The sequence below is a fragment of the Drosophila yakuba genome, chromosome 3R, assembly GCF_016746365.2.
Source record: "Drosophila yakuba strain Tai18E2 chromosome 3R, Prin_Dyak_Tai18E2_2.1, whole genome shotgun sequence".
NCBI lineage: Eukaryota > Metazoa > Arthropoda > Insecta > Diptera > Drosophilidae > Drosophila > Drosophila yakuba.
Genome location: NC_052530.2, coordinates 19079477 through 19101245, shown reverse-complemented (window position 1 = coordinate 19101245; position 21769 = coordinate 19079477). Strand labels below are relative to the sequence as shown.

The window sequence follows — 21769 nt, the reverse complement described above, 5'->3', positions numbered from 1 at the left end:
ATATTGAACTAGTGATGTTATATATAGACCATTAAATATTTAAGAAATAAGTTTATTGAAAAATATGCCAAAAGCGTTGAAACCAAATATTTAAAATAAGCGTTACTAGTTTTCTTTTATTGTTGCAATTTACTCTCTAAAACTCTTATTAGAACTTTCAGTTGGGCAAGAGTGATTCGTGATTGCGGAATGCGCATCTCTAGCATATCAGTGTTGAACAACGCCGCCGGTTGAATCAGCTGTTTTCCAAGCGTGTTGATTTCAATTGGCAACAAATTGCAAATTGTTCAAATAAAAGTAGAAAAATGCGTTAAATTGACAGCAAACAAGTAGTTTAAACTGTCAAAACAGCGGGTAAAAACTAAACCTCGCAGGCGGAAGTGTACATTTTGGCAAAGAACGAACAACAATCATGTCTTCGGGCTTAAAATGTCGCAATTGCGGATCCAATGAGATCGAGGAAGACAATGCTCGCGGAGATCGAGGTATGCTGGCTGTGGCTATATTAACATTAAAGGATCCATAATAACGTTCACTCACTCACTCTAGTTTGCATGAACTGCGGCTCGGTCTTGGAGGATTCTCTCATTGTATCAGAAGTGCAATTCGAGGAAGTGGGCCATGGAGCAGCTGCAATCGGCCAGTTTGTGTCCGCCGAGTCGTCGGGCGGTGCCACCAACTACGGCTACGGCAAGTTCCAGGTGGGATCGGGCACCGAGTCCCGCGAGGTGACCATCAAAAAGGCCAAGAAGGACATCACACTGCTCTGCCAGCAGCTGCAGCTATCCCAGCACTATGCGGATACTGCTCTAAATTTCTTTAAGATGGCACTGAGTAGGCATCTCACTCGCGGCAGGAAGAGCACCCACATTTACGCTGCCTGCGTGTACATGACGTGCAGGACAGAGGGCACCTCCCGTGAGTCGGGCATTCCTTTTGCTTAAGGAGTATCACATTAACTGCTCATATTTCTACAGATCTCCTCATCGACATCAGCGACGTACAACAGATCTGTTCTTATGAGCTTGGGCGAACCTACTTAAAGTTATCGCATGCCCTTTGTATCAACATACCTTCTGTGGGTAAGTGAATACGAATACCAAACTATATGTTAAAATGGCGATCCATAGTCAATTCTACTCAAAGAGCGACTTGTATTCATAGGGAACCCAGGATCTTGTATTTTGTAACTTGATCTTGCTTAAGTTACTTTGCTCAGGATTTTGACATTTGACTAGTAAGTCAAATTCTTCTTTTTTACTACTTAGGTAAATGGTCAATCCCAATAACCAACCTTTTCAACTCGAGAAAGTAAATTCGCAAAAATCTAATAATGTATTTGTTTGATTAAAGTACATAATGATAATAGATTCATAATCAATATAGGATAACATTTTATATAGATATATGTATATAAAAACCATAATTGTCTTATCAAAAGCAAAAAATCAGTACAATTTCCAAAGAAATTTAAAACTCGAACGTAAAACTGATTGTTGCGCACAGCAGGCTATAATGCACAGGAGAAGTACAGGGCTTAATATCAGTAGAAAGGCATATTGTGTATGTATGAGAGATATAATGGAACAACTACGAAATATATATAATGCATACTACAAGATTAATATTTGAATATATATGTAGAGAAGATTTTGTGCGCATACTCGTACAAGATCCCTTGATTTCATTTTCGTTTGCTAATTCGTAAACTGGTTAACTTGGCTTTCATTCAATTCAAATTCGTCGTATGCATTTCTTAACATGGCCTACTCTCCCTTGAAGTATTTAGGACTATAGTTTATCATTATCAGATCAGATGTGTGTATATGTTAGGTATATGCTGGCAAAAATATGTTTGGTATATATCGTATTAGCTTTTGTCCACTCTCCCTTTAACTGTCTTTAGAATATTGGTTAACGCTAGCTTGACTGATTGCCCGATTTTCACTTATTGCATTTATTTATGCGTCTCTATATAGCGCCCATATTACCCCACCCCGCCCTCTTAAATCGTGGAACGTGTTAAGTTTTCGAGTCAACTACTAATCTGCATCTATATAGTTAAGGGTGTATATGATCAACTTTTTTCGATTTCAAAATATCTTTATATGCATTACCAACAGACTATGTACAGTGCGTTTTAGAACTGCAAAACCGTGTATTTAACTGGCTTAACATACTTGGGATATCGAAGGGAATTTTTCATATATCGCAAATTCCTTATATCGATTGACTTGCTTCGGATGACTTTCCTTTTGAGATGATCACGTACTGACAACTGTGTTGGAGCTTTAAAACGCACTGCCGAGGTGTATATATATGTGTCTATGCTTTGACGTGTATATATGTCTATATATATATAGGACTATTATGAAAACTAGAGCACTCTACTATCTTGGTATATATATATGCGCCTAAAATTCCAATTTACTTTGTTGTGCTGCACTGAAAACCCATGAGTTTCGATTTTGTATCTGTAGCTTTTGTGGTTGCTGTGTTTTGTATTGTTCTGCTGGTCTCCTCTGTTGCTGCTGCTGCTGCTGTTGGCGGTAGTAACAGGCTCCCTGCCACTCGGCGCAGTAGAGCTGTGCGCATCAGGTGCTTCCGTCGCCATCCTCCCCAGAACTGTTGGCGTTATTGCCAGATCCATTGCTGCCATTTGGAACCACTGTTCCCACTGCTGCAGTTGAAGTCGCTCCTGCATTAGAGGAACCACCACCAATTGGCGTGGGACACAGTGAATTTGTGGGCGAGCTCATTGCGGTCACTGTGGTGGGTCCGTAGAAAATTAACTCAGGAATTTGGCCACCCTGAACTCCAGTGCCGTTGGTGCTCTCGGACGAGCATTGAAACTGGAAAGTTACATTGCCCATTAGCACCTCGGACATGCCCTCCTGGCCAAAGAAGCTAAGCTCGTTTCCATCCAGGATTACGGAGGCGGTGTAATAGCATTCTGGCTCGATCTGGATGGGGTTCTCGAAGAACACGTGGAACGTGTTGCTTGATCCGTCCGAGAAGAACTTAGTGTCGTTCTCTGCAAGGGTGCGGCCCAGGCGTTTAAGTTCGATCTTTACGTTATAGTTGGCAGCGCCAGTTGACGAGCCGTACAGTCCAAAACCCACAATGAAAATTCTAAAATTAGAAGTTCTTCATTATCTTAATCCAATAACTGTCTGTCTATCTCACCTTCGATCCACCGAGAACTGAATTGAATCACAGCGTCCACGGTAGCGCCACTGGTTTGAGCGATAAGCGCACGACTGGAAGCGGTGGCAGACCTGAGTCTTTAATCCCGCCCTGGAGCGTGTGGGAAAGCCCAGAGAGGGCTTCATCTTGGCTGTGAAGTGCAGGAACATGTCGATAGTCTCCTGCGACGAAAGAATGCCTGTCTGGGCCACACCGTTGGCGAATTCCTCCAGCGACATTGTGGGAATGCGGATGAGGTGCAGCGCTTGTCCCAGCAGCCTGCGTTTGTTCTGTGGCGTATCGTCAATGCTCATCTTCTCGCAGGCGTTCATGGCCCAGTTAAGGGCCGCCTCGAACAAGTGGATCTCCTTGCAGTTGAGTGTCTCTCGCGAGAGAATCGACTCAAAGGTCTTGAGATCAATGTCCACAAAGTCCTCGGACTTAACCGCCATCTCGGCCTGGGCGTCGATCACTTCCCAGCAACGTTGCATCAGCTCGGGCTCCTCGAACAGACGCGATTGACTGAGAAGTAGGCAGGCGTTTTTTGCCGTCAACTTCACCTCCAGGTAGTTGACGCATGCTCTGGCTAAGTGCGGGACGATGTACTTCTTGGCCGCATATAGCGTGGCCAGAATGTGTTCAGGTTCCAGTTTGATTTCATCACAATAAAGGTACCTAAGTGGAATCGTAAAGGGTTTTGGTTGGTTAAGGTTGATTTTTAATGCAATCTGCACTCTCACCTTAGCAACGTTAGGAAGGCAGTGGGTTCCACGTCAGGCACTTTGATTTCCTGCTTGTTCTCCGCCAGTCCTCCATAGAACATAGCATAGAATACGGAACTGCCCGTGGCGAGAATATATTTGTGGGCGGGAATGGTCTGAATGGGATCGATGTCTGTTGAAAAGACAGGTGATGAGCAATGCTGTGTTATTCGCTAGTGAGCCTAGTGAAGATCGCTTACCGAACTCTCCGCCCACAATGAACTTGACATCGGACATCAGCTCGTTGTTGAACATGGCTGCATTCCTCTCGAGGACCGTCGCCTTGCTGGCCTGCCAGTTGGGATCAGCCGTATCGATGGCATTGGATGCTGCCACAGCCGCGAAATGCCAGTTGGTTCCGGCGGAGCACACATACGATCCACTCCCGCTGGTGGGCGTAGCCGAGATAGCAGCCACAGCCGCCGCTGCGGAACTGGAGGGCAGACAAAAGGCTGTGGGACTGCCGGAGATTCCTCCGCCACTTCCTGCGCCACCTCCACCACTGCTGCTACTGCTGTTGAGGGCGCCCGGTGAGGCCAGCGGTGAAGATGGAGCACTGATGGGCTGCGTTATCTGGATATTGTGATCCGCACCGGCAGAGGCACCTCCTGCGCCTCCAGCTGGCGATGCACCTCCTCCGACTCGCTGTTGTTGCTGCTGCTGCTGCTGGTGATTGTGGGGCGGCGAGTGGAGCAGCCCGTTGCCATTGTTCAGGGTTTCCACTGCAAATGGGGTTAAGCAAAATGGTTTAATATTTGGGTTAACCGGGTTACGTGTTTCTGTCCTAATGATCCCACCCAGTTCGCTCAGAATCAGCAGCACGCGTGGCCACATTTGTCCAACTTCCGCTGCGTGTGCATCATAAATAACAAATGCCAGGGTCTCCCCTTTTTTCCACAATTATTACAGCCCAGGTACAGTGGGGCCTTGCTGTATGGGCACCATGTGTGTACCTGGCAAATGCATTTCATGTTTTAATGATGAGGAAGCTTCTAATGAGCATTGTATTATTCCCGTGCATATGTAAGGCATATTCCAGAGACAATAAAACCTTGACCTTTGAGAATGGAGCCATAAAAGTCACGGCTGATCTAAGCTGTGCGCATATTTATTTCTCGATTTCAGTAAAGTTTAAAGTTCATTGCATCGCAACAGAAGTTCTTCTTAGCGAGGCTCCGCTGTTTCCTAAAAGTGGAGCGTCTCAAAATAGCAACGCATTGGGGTTATGTTGTTGTTGTTGCTTGTGTTGCCAGACAGCGCCCCTCCCGATCCGCCTCCCCCGCTACCCGCTCCCCTGGCGACAGTGCTTAAGTTGTGTGAAAAATCAATAACTCACAGACGCAGTGCACCTGCGCTGCCCCCTACCCCCTACCCACCCCCTCGCACGCCCCTAGGACAGTGGGCGCCTTCGCTAATCCGCCTCCAGGTCCTCCGCCTTACCATTTATCCAACCGCCGTTCGGCTGGGAGTGCGACATGCTCTCCTGGTTGCGCTTTCCGGCGGACTTCAGGGACAGTCGGTTTAGCGGATTGTGGCCTCCGTGATTGTTGGCCGTGGAATTGTTGCTGCTGCTGGCCATCGCGGTGAAAAGTGCGATTTGTGGCCTCCGGAAGGGGAAAACGCAGAAACTTGGTGAGACTTCAGTCGAGTGCTCGCTGATCAAACATTTGCCTTCACTTAAGTCAATCGTATGACATATTTGCGGCGCTTTTTCTACTTTTTTTTTTGTATTATTTTTTCCAGAGAATAGAATATACGAGTATTTATTGCGAGGGCTGGAAAGCTTTTGCAACCAGTGTTGTATTCGGATCAGCTGTGTGTAATGGCTGGAAAGGTGGTAATTCATGGCCTTTTGCCAGCTGGTCACACGAATCTGCTGGGGTACTTTTTGCGACAGTGTTGGCTAGCGCCGCGATTGGGCGCCTGTTTTGAATTTAAATTAGGTGAAATACGTCAACTGTGGATTTCGCAACCCATTTTGATTATATCACGGCCACTCGATACTAATATGTATTTCCGTCATGGCGCGCCATAAAAATACGTACGTGTGGGAGCTAATAGGGCCGATCCAAGAGGTTTATGTTACACAGCAAAAGAGGATCTTAGATTCTAAAAAGTTCTCATTTTTGGTACAAAACACAAGAAGAAAAATCCATACAAATGATATTTTTTAGACCAAGTTTGCATTTTTGATGTAACATGACTTTTCCAATTTAAAACTATTGTTTCATATATTGGCTATATATTTTTCTGTGTGTTACTACTTCCAAATGCAAAACTTTTATTTTACAAGTCTATGCCTCTTTTCGATCAGCCTTGTTGGTGGCTTTACTCGGTATTTGCATGTCCGAATCGTATTTGGACTATTATTTATTGCCTGTCCCGCGAATATTTATTATGAAGAAACATAGCGCTGAACTTGAAATCGATTTTGATGTGTTTGCTCGGCCACCGAGCTTACTTGTCAAGGTTTGTTTATCTCTTAGCACATTCGTGTACAGTAAAACCAGTTTCTGCACCAGCCGCACCAACAGAAGCACAGAAGCACCAACCGGCAGCGGATCGAAGATGTGTGCCGAAATATAAAAACATGTTGTTGACCTTTGGCTAAGTTGATATCTGAGTCATACCCCAGCTACCTCCCATTTTGGTGTATCGGAAATCGGTTGGTCGGCTGATAAAGCCAATAAATGGTGGCCTGCTATGCCATCTCTTTACAATCCCCAAAAGGGTGGGATAATGTATATTGTATTTAAAGAATTTCTATATATTTCCATGTAAAAACGAGTAATAATGTTCTTAGAATAACTCACTGTGTTCTGGAGGTGGCAGCTCCTCGTTCTCCGGCACTCGAGCGGCGTACTCCGGCTCATAGTTGTGCGCGTAGGCGCTGCCCCAGTGGCCGGCGAAGTCGTCCTCCTCGAGGGTGAGCAGGTGGTCCAGCACTTGCACTCCCCGCTCGAGGGGGCCGTGGAACTTGTTGATCAGCTCGGAGAGCCGCAGGTTGAGGCCGTAGTTTCCCGAAGTGGCGCTGCTCGATTCGATGGCCCAGTAGAAGAGGTGGCGTCCCAGATGGCTGCTAAAATGATTCGCAAAGGCCTCGATCATCTTATGTTCAGTTGCGGGCTCATCTTCACCTTACTTCTGCTTCTGGCTGCAATAAAAGTTGGAGGAAATGATATAACAATTATATAACTTACTAAAATATATATCAAAAGTTTATTAAATTAATTGGTTAGTACTTTATACAATGAGATGGTTTTTTCAGTATGCTAGGATTGTTGCCACCTGTCGTTCTCAGTTTTAACACTTCAGTTTAGCGAGATAAAAATAAATTCATTTCGTTGAAAGCTAACCGCAAATTGTAATAGCACCCCCATTAGTTTGGCCGCGATAGTAATTTTTTTTTATATGTAACATAATCTGATTTTTATGGATATAAATGATACAATTTCGATTCAATTTTGGCTCAGTACTCGAGCTTGCCACTCATATGAAAAATGGCCAATTGCGGGCTCCACTTTCACTTCTCCATTTCCATTTCCATTACTATTTTCAATTTCAACTCCAGCTCGCACGCATTTGTCGCTTTTTATTAGCTGCAGGAAGTGAATTTAGGCGAGCCCCTCACTTTTTTTTTTTGTTGACTTTGGGGGTCGCAATCCCCAGCAGTTTGGGCTAAAAAGTGTTTTTGGGTCAACTGGAGAACTCTTGCACCTGACTCTCTACCAGCGGAAATTATGCAAGCGGCTACTTTTAATTGGCAGCATGGCGAAGTCCGTAACCAAAACAAAACTGCGACAGACATGGACATAATTTTGTTTCTCTCACTTTATTTTTGTCTCGTCACGGCCTGTCTTTGCCACAATCAACGAGTTTGTGGCGAGGCGATACATGTGGATAAACGTATTCCTCTCCACCTGTCACACTGATGTATGTATGTATGTATTACGAACTCCCCCACAGCCACGCCCCCAGAAAAACAATGACATTTTCCGCCGACGCCTAATGAAGTTCTTCATGCTTCGACACATCTTCGGGCTAAAATGAGTTGGATCTTTGACTTGAATTAGTTTTAGTTGCATCACTGAGGCAGTTTTGGCTGATAGGAAAATACTTTGGAGGGACGGAAATATTATTTAGTATAACTCTATTAGTTTGGATGCTTATCATTTAAATGGCGGTAGCATATTTGTGTTGCATAACAGGTATCGAAACAATGGAAAATATTTGCATTGCCATTTAAGATCATGAATGCATCAATCTGCTGCGTCATCTTTCATTTGACAGAATGAATATACAGTGGTAGATCCTGAGCTTCTCAACTAATAAATTTGATTCCCAGTGATAGAAATGATTTTTTTAGTAACAACGTATAAAATATTCTTCTAGATTTATAATTATAACATTTGGTAAGTATTTTAAAATAGGCCTCTTAGTAGCCGTGAACTGTTGAACTTTTAAAACCTGCTGACTCGCATTTACACTTAGACAAATTGCACAAAGTTCTAGGCAGCTGCCTTGCACTCCCCCAGCGAAACCCCTGCGATTCGCCTTAACCCCTCAACCCTCTTAGTTGCCATGCAAATCACATACAATTTATGCTAAATTAATTTCATGGCTTAACAATCGAGTCACGTTTATTATTCATCAGCTGTAGGCTTTCGTTATTTTCGTTATTTTTGTTATTTTCCAGCCACATTTAAATTTCGGCTTGTTTCATTTCATTTCTTTATCGCGCGTGGAAGCGCCGATTTTCGTATTAAATGCGTTTTTTCTTTCGGTATAAAGGTGCATTTCGCATTTACTTGCATTTACTTTGGTCGCCCTTTTCCCCCAGTTGTATTCGTTGTTTTCCTCAGCTCGGGGTTTATTTCACTATTTCACTTTTCATTGCCTCTTTAATTGCAAATGGTGCGACCCACTTTTTGGCCAAGTCTCGGGTCACCATCGCACTCACACACTGAACGAAAAAAAGGTAAAGTTGGTAAAGGGGAGACCCCAAAGCAACGCCCGCGTAACACTTTCGATTTTTATTTCCTCATTACATGCTTGGCCAAAAAACCAAAAAAAAAATAAAACCAAAATAAAAGCCAACCACAAACACAAGATCACAGCAAACCAGAAAGTGAGAAAAAAAACAGAAAAAAATGAAGAGTTTGTCTCTTTTTTCTTGCAGTTACTATATGTGGAGTCTTTTGTTTTCCCATTACTCTGCAGCCCTTTTTTAACGAGCTCCTTTTGTTGCATTTTTTGTTTTGCAAATGGCCACGCATTTAGTTGATTAAGCAAATGCGTCATGAACTCTCGGATTCTCTGGATAAAATCTAAGCCTCGAAAGCAATCGACCTCTGAAGCCCCTCACATCGCAGTTGCCAGACATTCGCTCGCTAACGTGGCCAATAAAATAAAATAACCTGTCGAACTCTTGGCCAAAAGCACTCAAACTGTCGATTGGGCGATCAGTCGGTCAAGTGTTCGGCAAAAGAGCTCGTTGATTTGCCGATTTTGCACTTAAATTGTTCGCGCTTGTCTGATTTTTGTTTTTGGCCAATTCGCCAACTTTGTACATTTTTTATATGCCTTTATTTTGTGTTTTTATGGCAATTTGCAGCTCTGTAATCTGATAAGGGCTATACGATTAAAGTATAAGTTTTAAGTTTTTAGTATAATCCGATTGGGGTCAAAATCGCATGTTGAACAGATTGTGCTCAAAGGATTAGGAATGGACGATTATCCACAAGTGGTTCTTTTTGTCAAAATGCTTGTTATATGCTTCTGATTTCTAGCAGCTTTTTTCGATTAACTATACTATTTTCGATTATGAAACAGCAAACTGGAAATTATTGAACTTTTCCTTCTGTTACGGAATCTTTGCAGTGTAAGAATAATAATATTTAGTAATTACTTCACGTGTACTAAGTTCTAGTACTAGTTATACATTAGCCTATGAATATTTTGCATTCGCTCCGCTTGGCGTCTCATTTGGCAATATTTCTGGACCAGAGTGTCCAATTCTCGTCAAGCTTCAGAGTTCCATTTTCTGAGAGTCTCGACTTTTGTTTGAGGTGTTCATGTGAGTTTGGACCTCGGTTCGAGTGCCCTTAGGTTGTTTCGCAATAATTCAGACCGTCAGCTGTCGGTTGGTGGCTCTGTCTTTTGGTTTTTCAGCCTTGCAGCTTTTCAGCTTTTCAGTTTTTCAGCTTTTCAGGCAGCGTCTTTGGCTTAGACGCTTTAATTTGCGGATAATTTTATAGACATTAACATGCAGTTTTTCTCACTCACTTTTCATATTTCTTGGCATTATTTGGTAAGTCATGTTGCATTTTGTCTAATGACTTGACGAATTAACATTTTTTACAATCGTTTACTTTTGTTATTTGCATTCGATTCTTTTATGGCCCAGAAAAATCCCCATTTGAATGGTCTTTCGATTCGCCGCCATGAGTTGCTGAATTCTAAATCGGTTTTCTGTGGCTATGGCGACATTTGGTTCTTTGTCAAATCTTTTATTTGAAACCAGTTTTCGTTTCCTCTTCTGCTTATACATATGTATATTAGTTAAAACTTAAAAATTGTCATCGTGTTACTTAATATTTAGGCATTCATGCCGCCAGGCTGCGCGGTTTTCGAGTGGAATTCTAAATGCGAATTCGATGTCTAGGGGGAGAAGTCGTATTCCGCTCGTCTTTTGTTTGTTTCCCCAACCTTTCCTCTTCTGTTTGGGTGGGGCCTTATGAGCGTTTTTTCTAAAGTTTACCTTGTGTTTCGAAATACAAACACGAAATAGTGTGGGACTTTGGCTGCCCGCTAAATTGAAGTATTTTCGAAAGAGCCACAAACACTGAAAGGGCTGTCATTAAAAGCAGCGCCTCTAAACACAAATCATAGTTATGAGCAGTAAATTACAAGCAAATGCTCGGCAATTAACCGAGAGTGCAGCTAACAGATAATTACACGGCGCAACTACCTAAGCCACGCTGATAAGAGATTATAGCCCTAATTGAGATCTCATATCTCAGAAACTGTTTAAATTCAAAATGCGATATGGAGGCGTGCATTAGGCAGTTCATTAGGAAGTCATTATTGAATCAAGAGATTTCTCGATTTCGAGTGGTTGCAGTTAATGAATCGAAATTCTTCGATTCGCTGATTGATTTTAGCATTGCTAAGCACTTTCCGGGTGGCACTTAATGGGTTAAACATTGAAACAATTAATTAACCACAGCACCTGTTTATCCGCAGCCAAACTCGATGAGTTCGGTACACAGTAAACAGAGAGTATGGAAAGAGAGAACGTAGGGAAGATGATCGTGACAGGTGTGAGAATGGGGTTTGGGGGCGATTGATGAGCCTTAGAAGCAATTATCTGTGCGGAATTTTTGGGGATTTTTTCAATGCCTCCTCTGTTTTATTTGCACTTCACTCAAAGCAATTTTCTTGGCATGTTTTTTCCATGTTTTTTGTTTTTTTTTCATTCGTTTACGCTCAACCGGCATCGCCGAGCTGTCGGCTGAGTGATGAAAAAAAGTGAAAAATACAAAAGTGCACATAAATTAAAACTTCAACAGAAGAACAAACAAACGAGCTACGCGCACTTTGTCAACGATTATTATTACTTTAACAAGCAATCAGGCAGATATACACACTTTTGTAATTTGTTGGGATTCGTTGTGCAGATGGCTGATGGCTGACAACTGATGAAATGGCCCTTACACATAGAGGGATCTCGTCCCCTCAGCCACTTCTTTTATTTAATATTTGTATTATTTTTTTTTTTTTTATTAATTTTTGGCTTTGCGCATGCGCGACGACCGGCCACGTTTTGAATGGTCGTATTTGATTGTATTTCTCGTTTCGACTGACGGCTGCGACTGCGACTGCGCGAGTCAACGAACGAATTCGTAGTGAGTTACTAATTTTTCTGGTGAGATACAAAACCGGCAACTCGAGACTCGCCAGCCGATCGACCACGATCGACTATATGGTTTTAGCTTCGGTTTTTTATTCGCTCGCCTTGAGACGGTCACATATATTGCATGCGATAAATGCGATCAATGCGACGATTTGATTTGATTTTCGCTTCATTTTAGGTTTTGTTTGCACGACTCTTGTACGCGACATTTCCTCAGATTTCATTTCCCCATTAATCTCGCGTTCTTGGTCAATTACAAAACAATTAAAGCAGCAAAACTCAGTTAATTGTGGCTGCAGCATGGAAACTCGAACCCAAATCGTTGGCATTTTTCGCAAAATGCAGAAGTAATCAGCGGCGCAGGGGGGGACACAGCCGGCGGTGCACTCAAAATGATAATTGCTGTCATGACAAACGCAAAAATAAAGTTTAAATAATAATAATTTCACTAGCTGCAGTTGCGGCATTCGCAGGATATCGCAGCAAATGGGCTGCGACAAGGGGCGGCAACATTAAGAAACCATTAGCACCAGCCCTGCTGGCAACTGTCAAAAAGCAGCAGAACACTGCAAAAAAATATTCCAAGAAAGTCAAATAAATGAATAGGTCCCCAATGTATATATACTTGATCCCTATAAACGTTGAGTTTGAAATTTGGCTTGAAAAGGCAAAAGATCACGGAATTGTTTGGTAAATATGTTGCTAATAGAATTTGAAAAGAATATTAAAGCCCATTTATTACTAGCGATAGAAGTGGAAATTTTGAAGCCACAGAATAAATTGAAGCTAGCAAATATTTCTTTGAGTGCAGCACTAGCTGCTTCAGCAGTTCAAGTAACAGCTGTGGCAGATGAGTGGGCGCTGTGCTGAAGGGTCAATGCAGTCACAGTTTCCGATCACAGTTCGCAGTCACCGCATCAGCGGCATCATTTTTCAAGTGGACCACTCCACAACGGCAGTAGCAACAAAAAGCAGGGGCGATGGCTGAGGGGCTGTTACAGGGGGCGCCAGAGTTTGAGTGCCGCCTCTTCGGGGCCTCCACAAATGTGCCCATTCATTAGGGTTTAATAAATAATTTGTTCCTCCTTTTGCGAAGTTCCCTTTTTTGCGCTGTTTTTTGTTTGTTTGAGGAGTTCAGTTGGCGAGACTTTGACAAGCATCTTCCATACAGTCGTTCTAGCCCCTCGTTCTCGGTCAGCAGGGGTTGACGTTCAACAGCATCTGGCTTTGTGTGTCAAGTGGCGCTGCACAAACAACAAACGAGTCGGGAACTGGAGGGCGAAGGATTAGCAGTAAGTTCCGGAATAATGTGCCAACCTCCGGGTGGGTGGATAAATATGAGAGTAGCTGGTTAGGCAGGTATTCATTTTATAATCGAGCATTTTGGGGTAAAGAATTCGGATATAATAATGTCTGCTTATTATTTATTTATCATTATTTTATAATGATCCACAGATTCATCCACCACTTCTGTCTTACTTCTATGAGCCCTTCTAAAAATTATGCACAGCAGAGAGGTCCATTGTAGTTATTTCAATGTGGTCAAATTAAGGTTGTCCATAAAAGATTGGGCCGCTATGTATTATAAGTAAAATGTTGTAAAGCAAAGTATCTTTTTTGTAATTATATGAATAATTAAAACCTATATGGCCTACCATTTATTTTGCCATTATCTTGAATAATTATTCCAGCAATTATGTAAAATGAAATTGTACAACTCCAGTGACCATACAGTTGAGCCACTGTGGGGCTCTTAGAAAATCCTCTTGTCCAATTTGTGGGCAAATTGTAAACTGTTAGTTAAGTACGAAATGGAAAAAAATATTGGCAAATAACTTTGACAAGGTCGTGTGTCTGCTGGCTTTGATTTTCCAATGCGTTTCGCACTCTTTTTTCCAAGTATTTGTTGTGCGTTAATTGCCGTTTGAGTTTGAGTTTGAGTTTGCGTTTGGGTTTTGTTTTTCGGTCTGGCCGAAATGACTGGGCCAAGTGTTAATTGCACATGTTGTCTAGTGGGTTTCCTTGGCAGGGCCTGTCTTTCATCTAGTTCAAATACAGCTAATTATCGGTTTAATAGGCCAATGAATGGCCCAAAACCTTTGGCGCGACTGCGGGACTACGTGACGGATGCGTGATGTTCGTGCAGAGCGCACAAGTAAACATATCGCATGATAGAAAATCTCTGTCGCTTGGCGACTCTTCGGGCCTCAAAAAGTCTTCTGTTTGCTCACTCTCCCACAGCGGCTCTCTGCACCTCTCATTGCCATGTAAAAGTTGAATGAATTGAATAATATCGGACCTGAAGTTCGGGTTCAAGATTGTTTATTTCGGCAGCTGTCCATGGAGACGTGGGCCGGTTATTGAATGTTTTCGGTTTCATTGGCTAGACCGACCCGGCTTCAAGGTCGTCGAACAAGTTCTTCGTCTGATGCTCTTGCAGTTGGTGTATTTTATAGGAATCTCACATTTTTTATGACGTTACTGCGAACTGGGGTAGTGGTCCTACTCACTCGCAAAGAAGAATGAATGTTCCTATGCTATGTTTATTACTGTGCGAAATAACCTTTCTTCAAAAATATAAATCAGCTTTATTGTTCGCTAATTGGTTTCTACATTTTCCGTGTTTATCAATTAATATCCCCCTGCTAACCATTAGTTATAGAATACATCTTTTCGCATATTAATTTATACTGTTTCTCCTATTTACAGACCCGTGTTTGTACATTATGCGTTTTGCCAATCGACTGCAGTTGGGTGCCAAAACGCACGAGGTTTCGATGACGGCTCTGAGGATTGTGCAGCGCATGAAAAAGGACTGCATGCACTCGGGACGACGACCCACTGGCCTTTGTGGGGCAGGTGAGTGAACCATGAAATCGAAATGAATAGCGGCGCCTAAAGGGGATTACTTTCGACCTTAAGCTCTGCTGATTGCGGCGCGGATGCACGATTTCAGTCGCACCATGCTGGACGTGATAGGTGTGGTCAAGATCCATGAGTCAACGCTGCGGAAGCGCCTTTCGGAGTTTGCTGAAACGCCCTCGGGTGGCCTAACCCTGGAGGAGTTCATGACCGTTGACCTGGAGCGCGAACAGGATCCGCCCTCCTTTAAGGCAGCGCGCAAAAAGGATCGCGAGAGGATCAAAGATGTAAGTATAAATCTGTGTAATTCTGTATACAAATAAAGTAATTTAAAAATCATCTAAGATGGGCGAGCACGAGCTAACAGAGTTGCAAAAAGAAATTGATGCTCACCTGGAAAAAGATCTAGGCAAGTACTCGAACTCAGTTTACCGACAACTGACAAAGTGTAAGGGAGGCACTCCACTAAGCTCGCCAAGCACACCCAAGAGCACCTCGGAAAAGGATATCGAACTGGAGGAGTCCAGGCAGTTTATCGAACAATCTAATGCGGAGGTCATCAAGGAATTGATAGCCAAGAACGAGGACGTAAAGAAGACCGAACCAGGTGGTTTGGTGGCTGGGATTGAAGGCCTTCGACCGGATATCGAGGCTATTTGCAGGGTGACGCAGAGCGATCTGGAGGACGTGGAAAAGGCTAAGCAGCCGCAGGAACAAGAACTCATCACCGATGATCTGAACGACGACGAACTGGATCAGTACGTGCTGACTGAGGATGAGGCGGTGGCCAAGCTGGAAATGTGGAAGAACCTCAATGCCGAGTATCTGCAAGAGCAAAAGGAACGCGACGAGCGGCTGGCCAAGGAACGCGAGGAGGGAAAGCCGGAGCGAAAGAAGCGGAAGCCACGCAAGAAGGTCATTGGTCCCTCGTCCACAGCCGGCGAGGCCATCGAAAAGATGCTGCAAGAGAAGAAGATCTCCAGTAAGATCAACTACGAGATTCTCAAGACCCTGACTGACGGCATTGGCGGACTGACTGATGACTCTCCCACAACGAGTGCGGATACCAAACCGAGCACTCTGGAAGAGCTGAAGCAGCAGCCGGTCATAGTGGAGGAAGGCCCTGTTCCTTCCAAGAGCAGGGGCAATAGGGCAACCTACGATCTGCCCGGACCCAGTAGGAAACGTCCCAAACTAGAGGTGGGTCTGCCGGTCAGCCAAGCTGCGGATGTGGAGCAGCCGGATTCCAAGCCAGCAGTTGTGGTGGAAGCAGGTGGGTCATACCAAGTAAATCACGTGGGTTGTCAGCTCATAAATCTGTACATTACATTCCCAGATGACCTGGACGAAGATGCCGAGGCGGAAGCTGAGGATCCTGACGTCGAGCCCGAGGCAGAACCGGAGGCCACTCTTCAAGACATGCTCAACACGGGCGGAGACGACGATGAGTTTGGCTATGGTTTTGACGAGGAGGAGGAATACTAGGCATAAGCTCGCATTTAGCGTTTAAAGCATTTTAGTATATACACGCAGATTCTATCGTACCCGACCTACTCGTAATACAATTAAACTAAGCATTAAGGGCCGTGCACTTGTTGCCGCCGCGCTATTTCCTGGGCTCCTTAGCAGTGGAGGCCATTAAATCATGGCCTCCTCCTAGCAGCCATTTACATGTTTAAGCCATGTCGGCGCGAGGAGGCGCTGAGCCGGTACTCCCGAACACTCTGGGCTGGTACTCGTAGCTAGCTTCTAATTGTTGGCGCTACCGTGGCGCGCCTCCAAGTGCTGCAAATAAATATTTCACTCTTAATCATGTTTTGCACTCTGTTTTGCTTGCCTTTCTCCGGCGCTGCAGGCGGCCAGTGTTCAGCCCAGTTCAGTTCTGTTCAGTTCTGTTCAGTTGTTGGCCCGGCCAGGAACTTGGCCCGGCTCCACGGCCATTGCGTTGAGTGGCAAGTGCCCGGCAATGAGCTGTTGAGTCTGCCGGGCACTTGTCTCTGCGATTTTATAGTTATTATGTTGTAATTAGTGTTAATTTACTTGCCTACGGTTCAGCAAGTCAGCATCAGTGCTCCCATAAAGTATAGCATAGTTCGGGGCAGTTTCTTGGGGCTCATTTACGAGTTTCCAATTGTGACCGTTTTCCCTTCTGAACAAATTAGCAAACTGTAATGTCTCCATCTTAGATTAAGTTAATGACTAGCGGTAACATCTTATTTATGCTGTATGTAAAGTAAACTACAAACTCCAATTTTTATATAACCCTTTGCATTTTATATATATATAAATAAATATTATGAATAAAAATATATATACTTCTCTCCCTCCAAAGTAAAAGCAAAGAGGGGCAATTATCGACTGCATTTTAAAAAGCATAGTCAACTTTCGCTTTAAACTTCCCCCCCACTCCAACTAATGTTTCCACAACTTTTCTGTTTCCAGAACATGTAATTCATTTCACTTTTCAACAAATTTATGCCGGAAGTAAAGTTGAGAACAGCCAGAACAGCCAGCTCTCCCCGCTTCCAAATGGCTGCCGAAGCAGGCTGAAGTTAACTGCACTTAATGCCCGTTCGCTAATTTGCATAAGCCCACAGCCGGGGCCCAAAGGATAATTATTAATAAAATGCACACGAACCGCTCGAGAGTCGAGTCCTGATGGGGCGTGGTCCTGGCCATTTCCCGGAACAGGCTTAGCCGGCCAAGTTGCAACGATAATGTGAAATGTATGCACATGTAAATCCCAGAGCAAATGTGACAGTAAAATGGCAATTAGTAGACATCTTGACTTGGCCAGCCACTTGGAAGTTTCCTGGTCAGTGCGACTAATTTATGCGCAGCCAGCTGGGAACAGCCAGTTGTGAACTGGGGGTCGCTGCTTCTCGTCCTCGTCCTTCCCTGACTGCCTCCTGATGTGGATAATCGCCCGATTGAGCACATTAATCCCTGCTAATACAATTTTTATGCTTTCATGCGCGCTTTTTCCTGCGATCATGATGGGTGCGCATTTTTATGTATAATATATATATTTGATAAATTATATATGCACTATATATTAGTATACATATATACTGTGTATCAGAAAACTGCAGCAAGCCACCGGCACTCTAAGTGCACCCGGTAAACACCGGGTGTCTCAGCAAATAGAGTGTCAACAAACACCTGGATGCTCTGCCATATAGTACATATATATTATTAATTAATATTTATACTTAAATAACACTATTCTGTTTCTATTGCTCCAGATGGCATTCAAAGTGAAAATATAAAATTATACATAAGTAAGATAGTTGAAAGTATTACGTTACATTAAAAGAAAATAATGATATACTAAATACTAAATAATACTTAATACTAAATAATACTCAATACTAAATAATACTTAATACTAAATACTAAATACTAAATAATACCAAAATATGTGTGCCCTTCTCTGCGCTTCTCAAAAGTCCTACGTAAGCAAACAACTTGTTCGATGTTTTTTTTTTAATACTAATTGTGAGTGAGTGGTGCAATGATTTTATGTGGCAGCAGAGGATATCAATAATGTGATTTTGACCTATTGGAGGAAGTGCCTGAGCTAGCTATTTTCCAGGAGCTACAACCAGCTGTCAGCTCTGACGTGGAAAGAGCTTGAGGAAAGGGGTGAGTATCTGGGAGAAAATGGAGTGGGACGCTTAACTTTCTGACTTTTGGCTGCGACTTCTGTGGCTGCTTGTTTTTGTTTATCATTCCAAAAAGAAAAATTATAAAGTTAAATATGGGAAGCAAATATTAAAAATTGTAACAAAGCAAACAATATGATATATGTATAAAAAATAAATGTCTATTTCGAGTTGTTTAAATTTTTGTAAAATTAAGGCGAAAAAGGAGGCTATCTACAGATTTTGGGCATAATCTATTTCGTTTTTCAGTAATTATGTTACCACAGACACTCGAGTGTCTACCAGACGAGTCATAAATGTGTATTAAAAGATACAAATTCCATTAATAAAAAATACCTTGCATGAAAAGGGACAACTTTAAACTATGAAATCGTGTTAATGTAACATATGATTCTAGATTAGTAGAGTCTGGTCTTCGTTTAGCCCAAAATACGCTTTGCAACAATTTCCTTCTCAACACTGCGTCGGCTGTCACTTGCCGCACATTAATTAAAAAATGTTATTTGCAGCTAGAGTTCAATATAAAATATATGGTACATATATATTGAACTCCCGCTGGCCATATATTTTAATGCAGTTTAATTAAAAATGTGCCAAGCTGAGGTTATTCCACAGATCTGGCGGATTTTGTTGGCTGCTCTTTTTTATCTGTTGATTTACTTTTTTTCCCGCCGCTGTCGCTCGCCTTCGCTCTCAATAAAATTTTTATCATTTACACTTTATTTGCGGATTTGGCTGCTTTATTATTAAATACAGCCGCCACAGGCTGCCATGGTCGGCGGACTTCTGGCGACGCTGGAGACCATTTTGAAAAGTATTTAATAAGTGGAAACAAATAAAGCGGCAGCGGCAAATACCGAAAATGCGAAAATAATGCGTTTAATTAAAATAAGTTGTGTGGGTGCCTGTTGAATTCGCTGGCCAGGCGAAGGGGCCGCGCATCCATGTATAATTGAGTAAATGAGTGAGCAAAGCGTTTAATACGCTTAAAGTGCGCTGCATTAAGTATACGCAGTGGATGACCGGTGCCAGCAGGACTAATTTCTGGCACGCCCATTATTTAAATGTTCATTAAGCACTGGAAACCTGATTAATTAGGTCCAACTGCCCCACAAATTAGTTGCATTAAGTGCAGTTTTACTGCAAAAAAGTAGGCAACCATTTAAAGCTACCCTTCGATTTCGATTTTGCAATTGATTCGTGATTTAATATTATGTGGGGCAGCTAATTTATGCGCTAATTATGTTGTGTTTTGGCTGTCCAGTGTTATTTCGGCCCGATGAATAATTAAAACGCGTTCTCTCTGCATGCCCAATAATTAGGCCGCTAAATGCTTTGTTTGGTAATTTGTTTTGCTCTATTAAAGTGGGTTACTGCAACGGTTTTAATGGACAAAATGAGACTTTTAATAGCTTTTATATTTAGCTCTGCTGCAACTTTTTTGTTTTTAATTCCAAATGACAAATGTACTCCTTCCAATTAATCCATAAATTTATTTATTAAAGCGAGCAAATAGAGAATTATATATTATATATATATATAACGAATCTAAATTTAAATTTAATCCCCTGTTATAAGTTTTAACGAAACACTTATCTTGTGACACTCTTACGTATATTCAATTTTGTTGATTAACATCAGCATAGGCATACAAAGCAATAAGTTAGTCGATGGCGCATTGGACCACCATTTGTGCTGGCGATGGCAATGGCAACGGGCTGCCCAATCAGCGGATCGCTGGCGATGTTTGGCCACCGTTTTGGCCGCAAGAAGCCGAAGGGATGGGGTGCCGATGGATGGGGTGGGGTGTGCTGGCCAACTTTCGGTGGCTGCTGATTATGGCCGCCGCACATTAGCAGCAGCAGGTGAGTGCCACAGCGCAAGTTGCAGTCATCTGCGGCAGCACGCCCCAATGGGCACACATCCTTGCAGGATGCAGTGGCAGTAAACAGACAATTTCCAATCGTCCTGCCCCACGCACACATTCCCATAAACTACGCACATTGGGGCCTGCGTGCAAAAATGCAATAATAAAGTAAATAAACGCTTGACAGTCGCCATTAAGCTGCAATATAAAAACACAGCACGCAGTTACAGGACGTACTTCATAAAATAAAACTTTTTTTGCAAAAAAAAGGGAGCTGGTAATTTTTAAAAGTTAATACATTTCGGCATAAACTATTTTGAATATAAACTATGTTTATTGAATGGAAACATCAAATGTGTACTTTATATTTATGCTTTTGCATTAGAGAGTGTTAGTGGATCTCTACTGTACCTGTGCATCTATGGCCGCCAGCGCATTGAACATAAAGTGCCTGGCAAACTAGGCAAGGCTGTGATTGCAAAACACAAGTGCAATTACCTGGCCTGCAGGCTCTGCATATACACAAACACGCAGGCGGCTAACTACTATTACCAGCACATCGACATACGCAACTAAAGTCAGCCGAATAGTTGTCGTCTTGGCTTTAAAGGGAAAATTGTAAAATTTTCTAATTTGAAGAGCTCTAAAGAACTAGAGATCAAAATGTGCATGCTCATTGTAAGCCTTGTAAAAGTGCTTTCCCTGTTTCGAAAGTGCAGGCACCTACTATTTTGGCCGCAAGTGTAAGCAGGCATGCATGAATATATGCACGCTGGCTTGGCGCTGCAAAGTAGGCAACGATAATGTCATAAATTCAATGAATAAACATAAACGGAAAAGGCAGATACACACACATGTGCATGGACGCGCGCTCACACACACAGCACACATAAACAGCAGCTGCGTGAGTTGCTTGTTTGCCGCGAAATAGGCAGCACAACAACAATGGGAGCAACATCGCAACATCGCAACATGAACATCAACGGCGGCAAAATATGTATTAGCCCCCGAAGTTTACTAACAAAATTAATTATGCGAATTAAGCGCAGTAAAAGCACTTTAAGCAATCCCCCTGCCGCCCCTTTCATAACTTCGCAACTCTGGACCGCAGCAGCACCTCGCCCAGGAAACCCAACACCCCCCACCCCCCAACATCCAGATGCCAACGGCACATAATATGTGCCTCCTTCTGTGCCGTGTCATGGAACTGCACTGCTACGATCTCATAGTCCATTTCAACTAGTACCACACGCAATTTAAATATTGATCAATTGTGCGTTTTTGTTGTTGTGAGATAATCGCTTATGCTTGCATGTACTGTAGTAGGCTGATCGTCTGGTCCCACTGAGATATCGATACTTATACCACACGATAACGATGTTAAACTTATGTTAAGACTATGCTAAGCTGATGTAAATAAGATGAAGAGTCAGTCTGTACTTGTGGGCAGAATAAAGAAGAACTGAAGAGAGCGTGAGAATATAAAACCCTTCCACACTACTTTGATCTTTGA

At 42.9% G+C, this 21769-nt stretch overlaps 2 protein-coding genes across 4 annotated transcripts; one reads left to right on the top strand and one right to left on the bottom strand.

Annotated features, from left to right (window-relative positions):
• The first annotated feature begins 227 nt into the window (after positions 1–227).
• Positions 228–16986, top strand: LOC6537454 (transcription factor IIIB 90 kDa subunit). Its single transcript, XM_002097974.4, has 7 exons — positions 228–485; positions 550–918; positions 978–1082; positions 14572–14721; positions 14785–15011; positions 15070–15997; positions 16061–16986. The coding sequence occupies exons 1-7, from the start codon at positions 413–415 to the stop codon at positions 16207–16209; spliced, it is 2001 nt and encodes a 666-aa protein (XP_002098010.1). The 5' UTR covers positions 228–412; the 3' UTR covers positions 16210–16986.
• On the bottom strand, positions 1313–11789 carry LOC6537456 (BTB/POZ domain-containing protein 6). 3 transcript variants are annotated; one of them, XM_015192871.2, is made up of 7 exons: positions 11597–11789; positions 7090–7101; positions 6761–7026; positions 4148–4669; positions 3927–4080; positions 3187–3861; positions 1313–3132 (listed from the first exon to the last, which is right to left on the bottom strand). In XM_015192871.2, exons 1-7 carry the CDS (start codon positions 11665–11667, stop codon positions 2595–2597), a joined length of 2238 nt encoding a protein of 745 aa, XP_015048357.1. In that variant the 5' UTR covers positions 11668–11789; the 3' UTR covers positions 1313–2594. The 3 variants fall into 3 exon arrangements, with proteins under 3 accessions (XP_015048357.1, XP_002098012.2, XP_039232496.1); XM_002097976.3 differs by having other exon boundaries at positions 6761–7101; positions 11597–11787; XM_039376562.1 differs by lacking the exons at positions 6761–7026; positions 7090–7101; positions 11597–11789 and adding an exon at positions 5388–5741.
• Positions 16987–21769: the final 4783 nt, after the last annotated feature.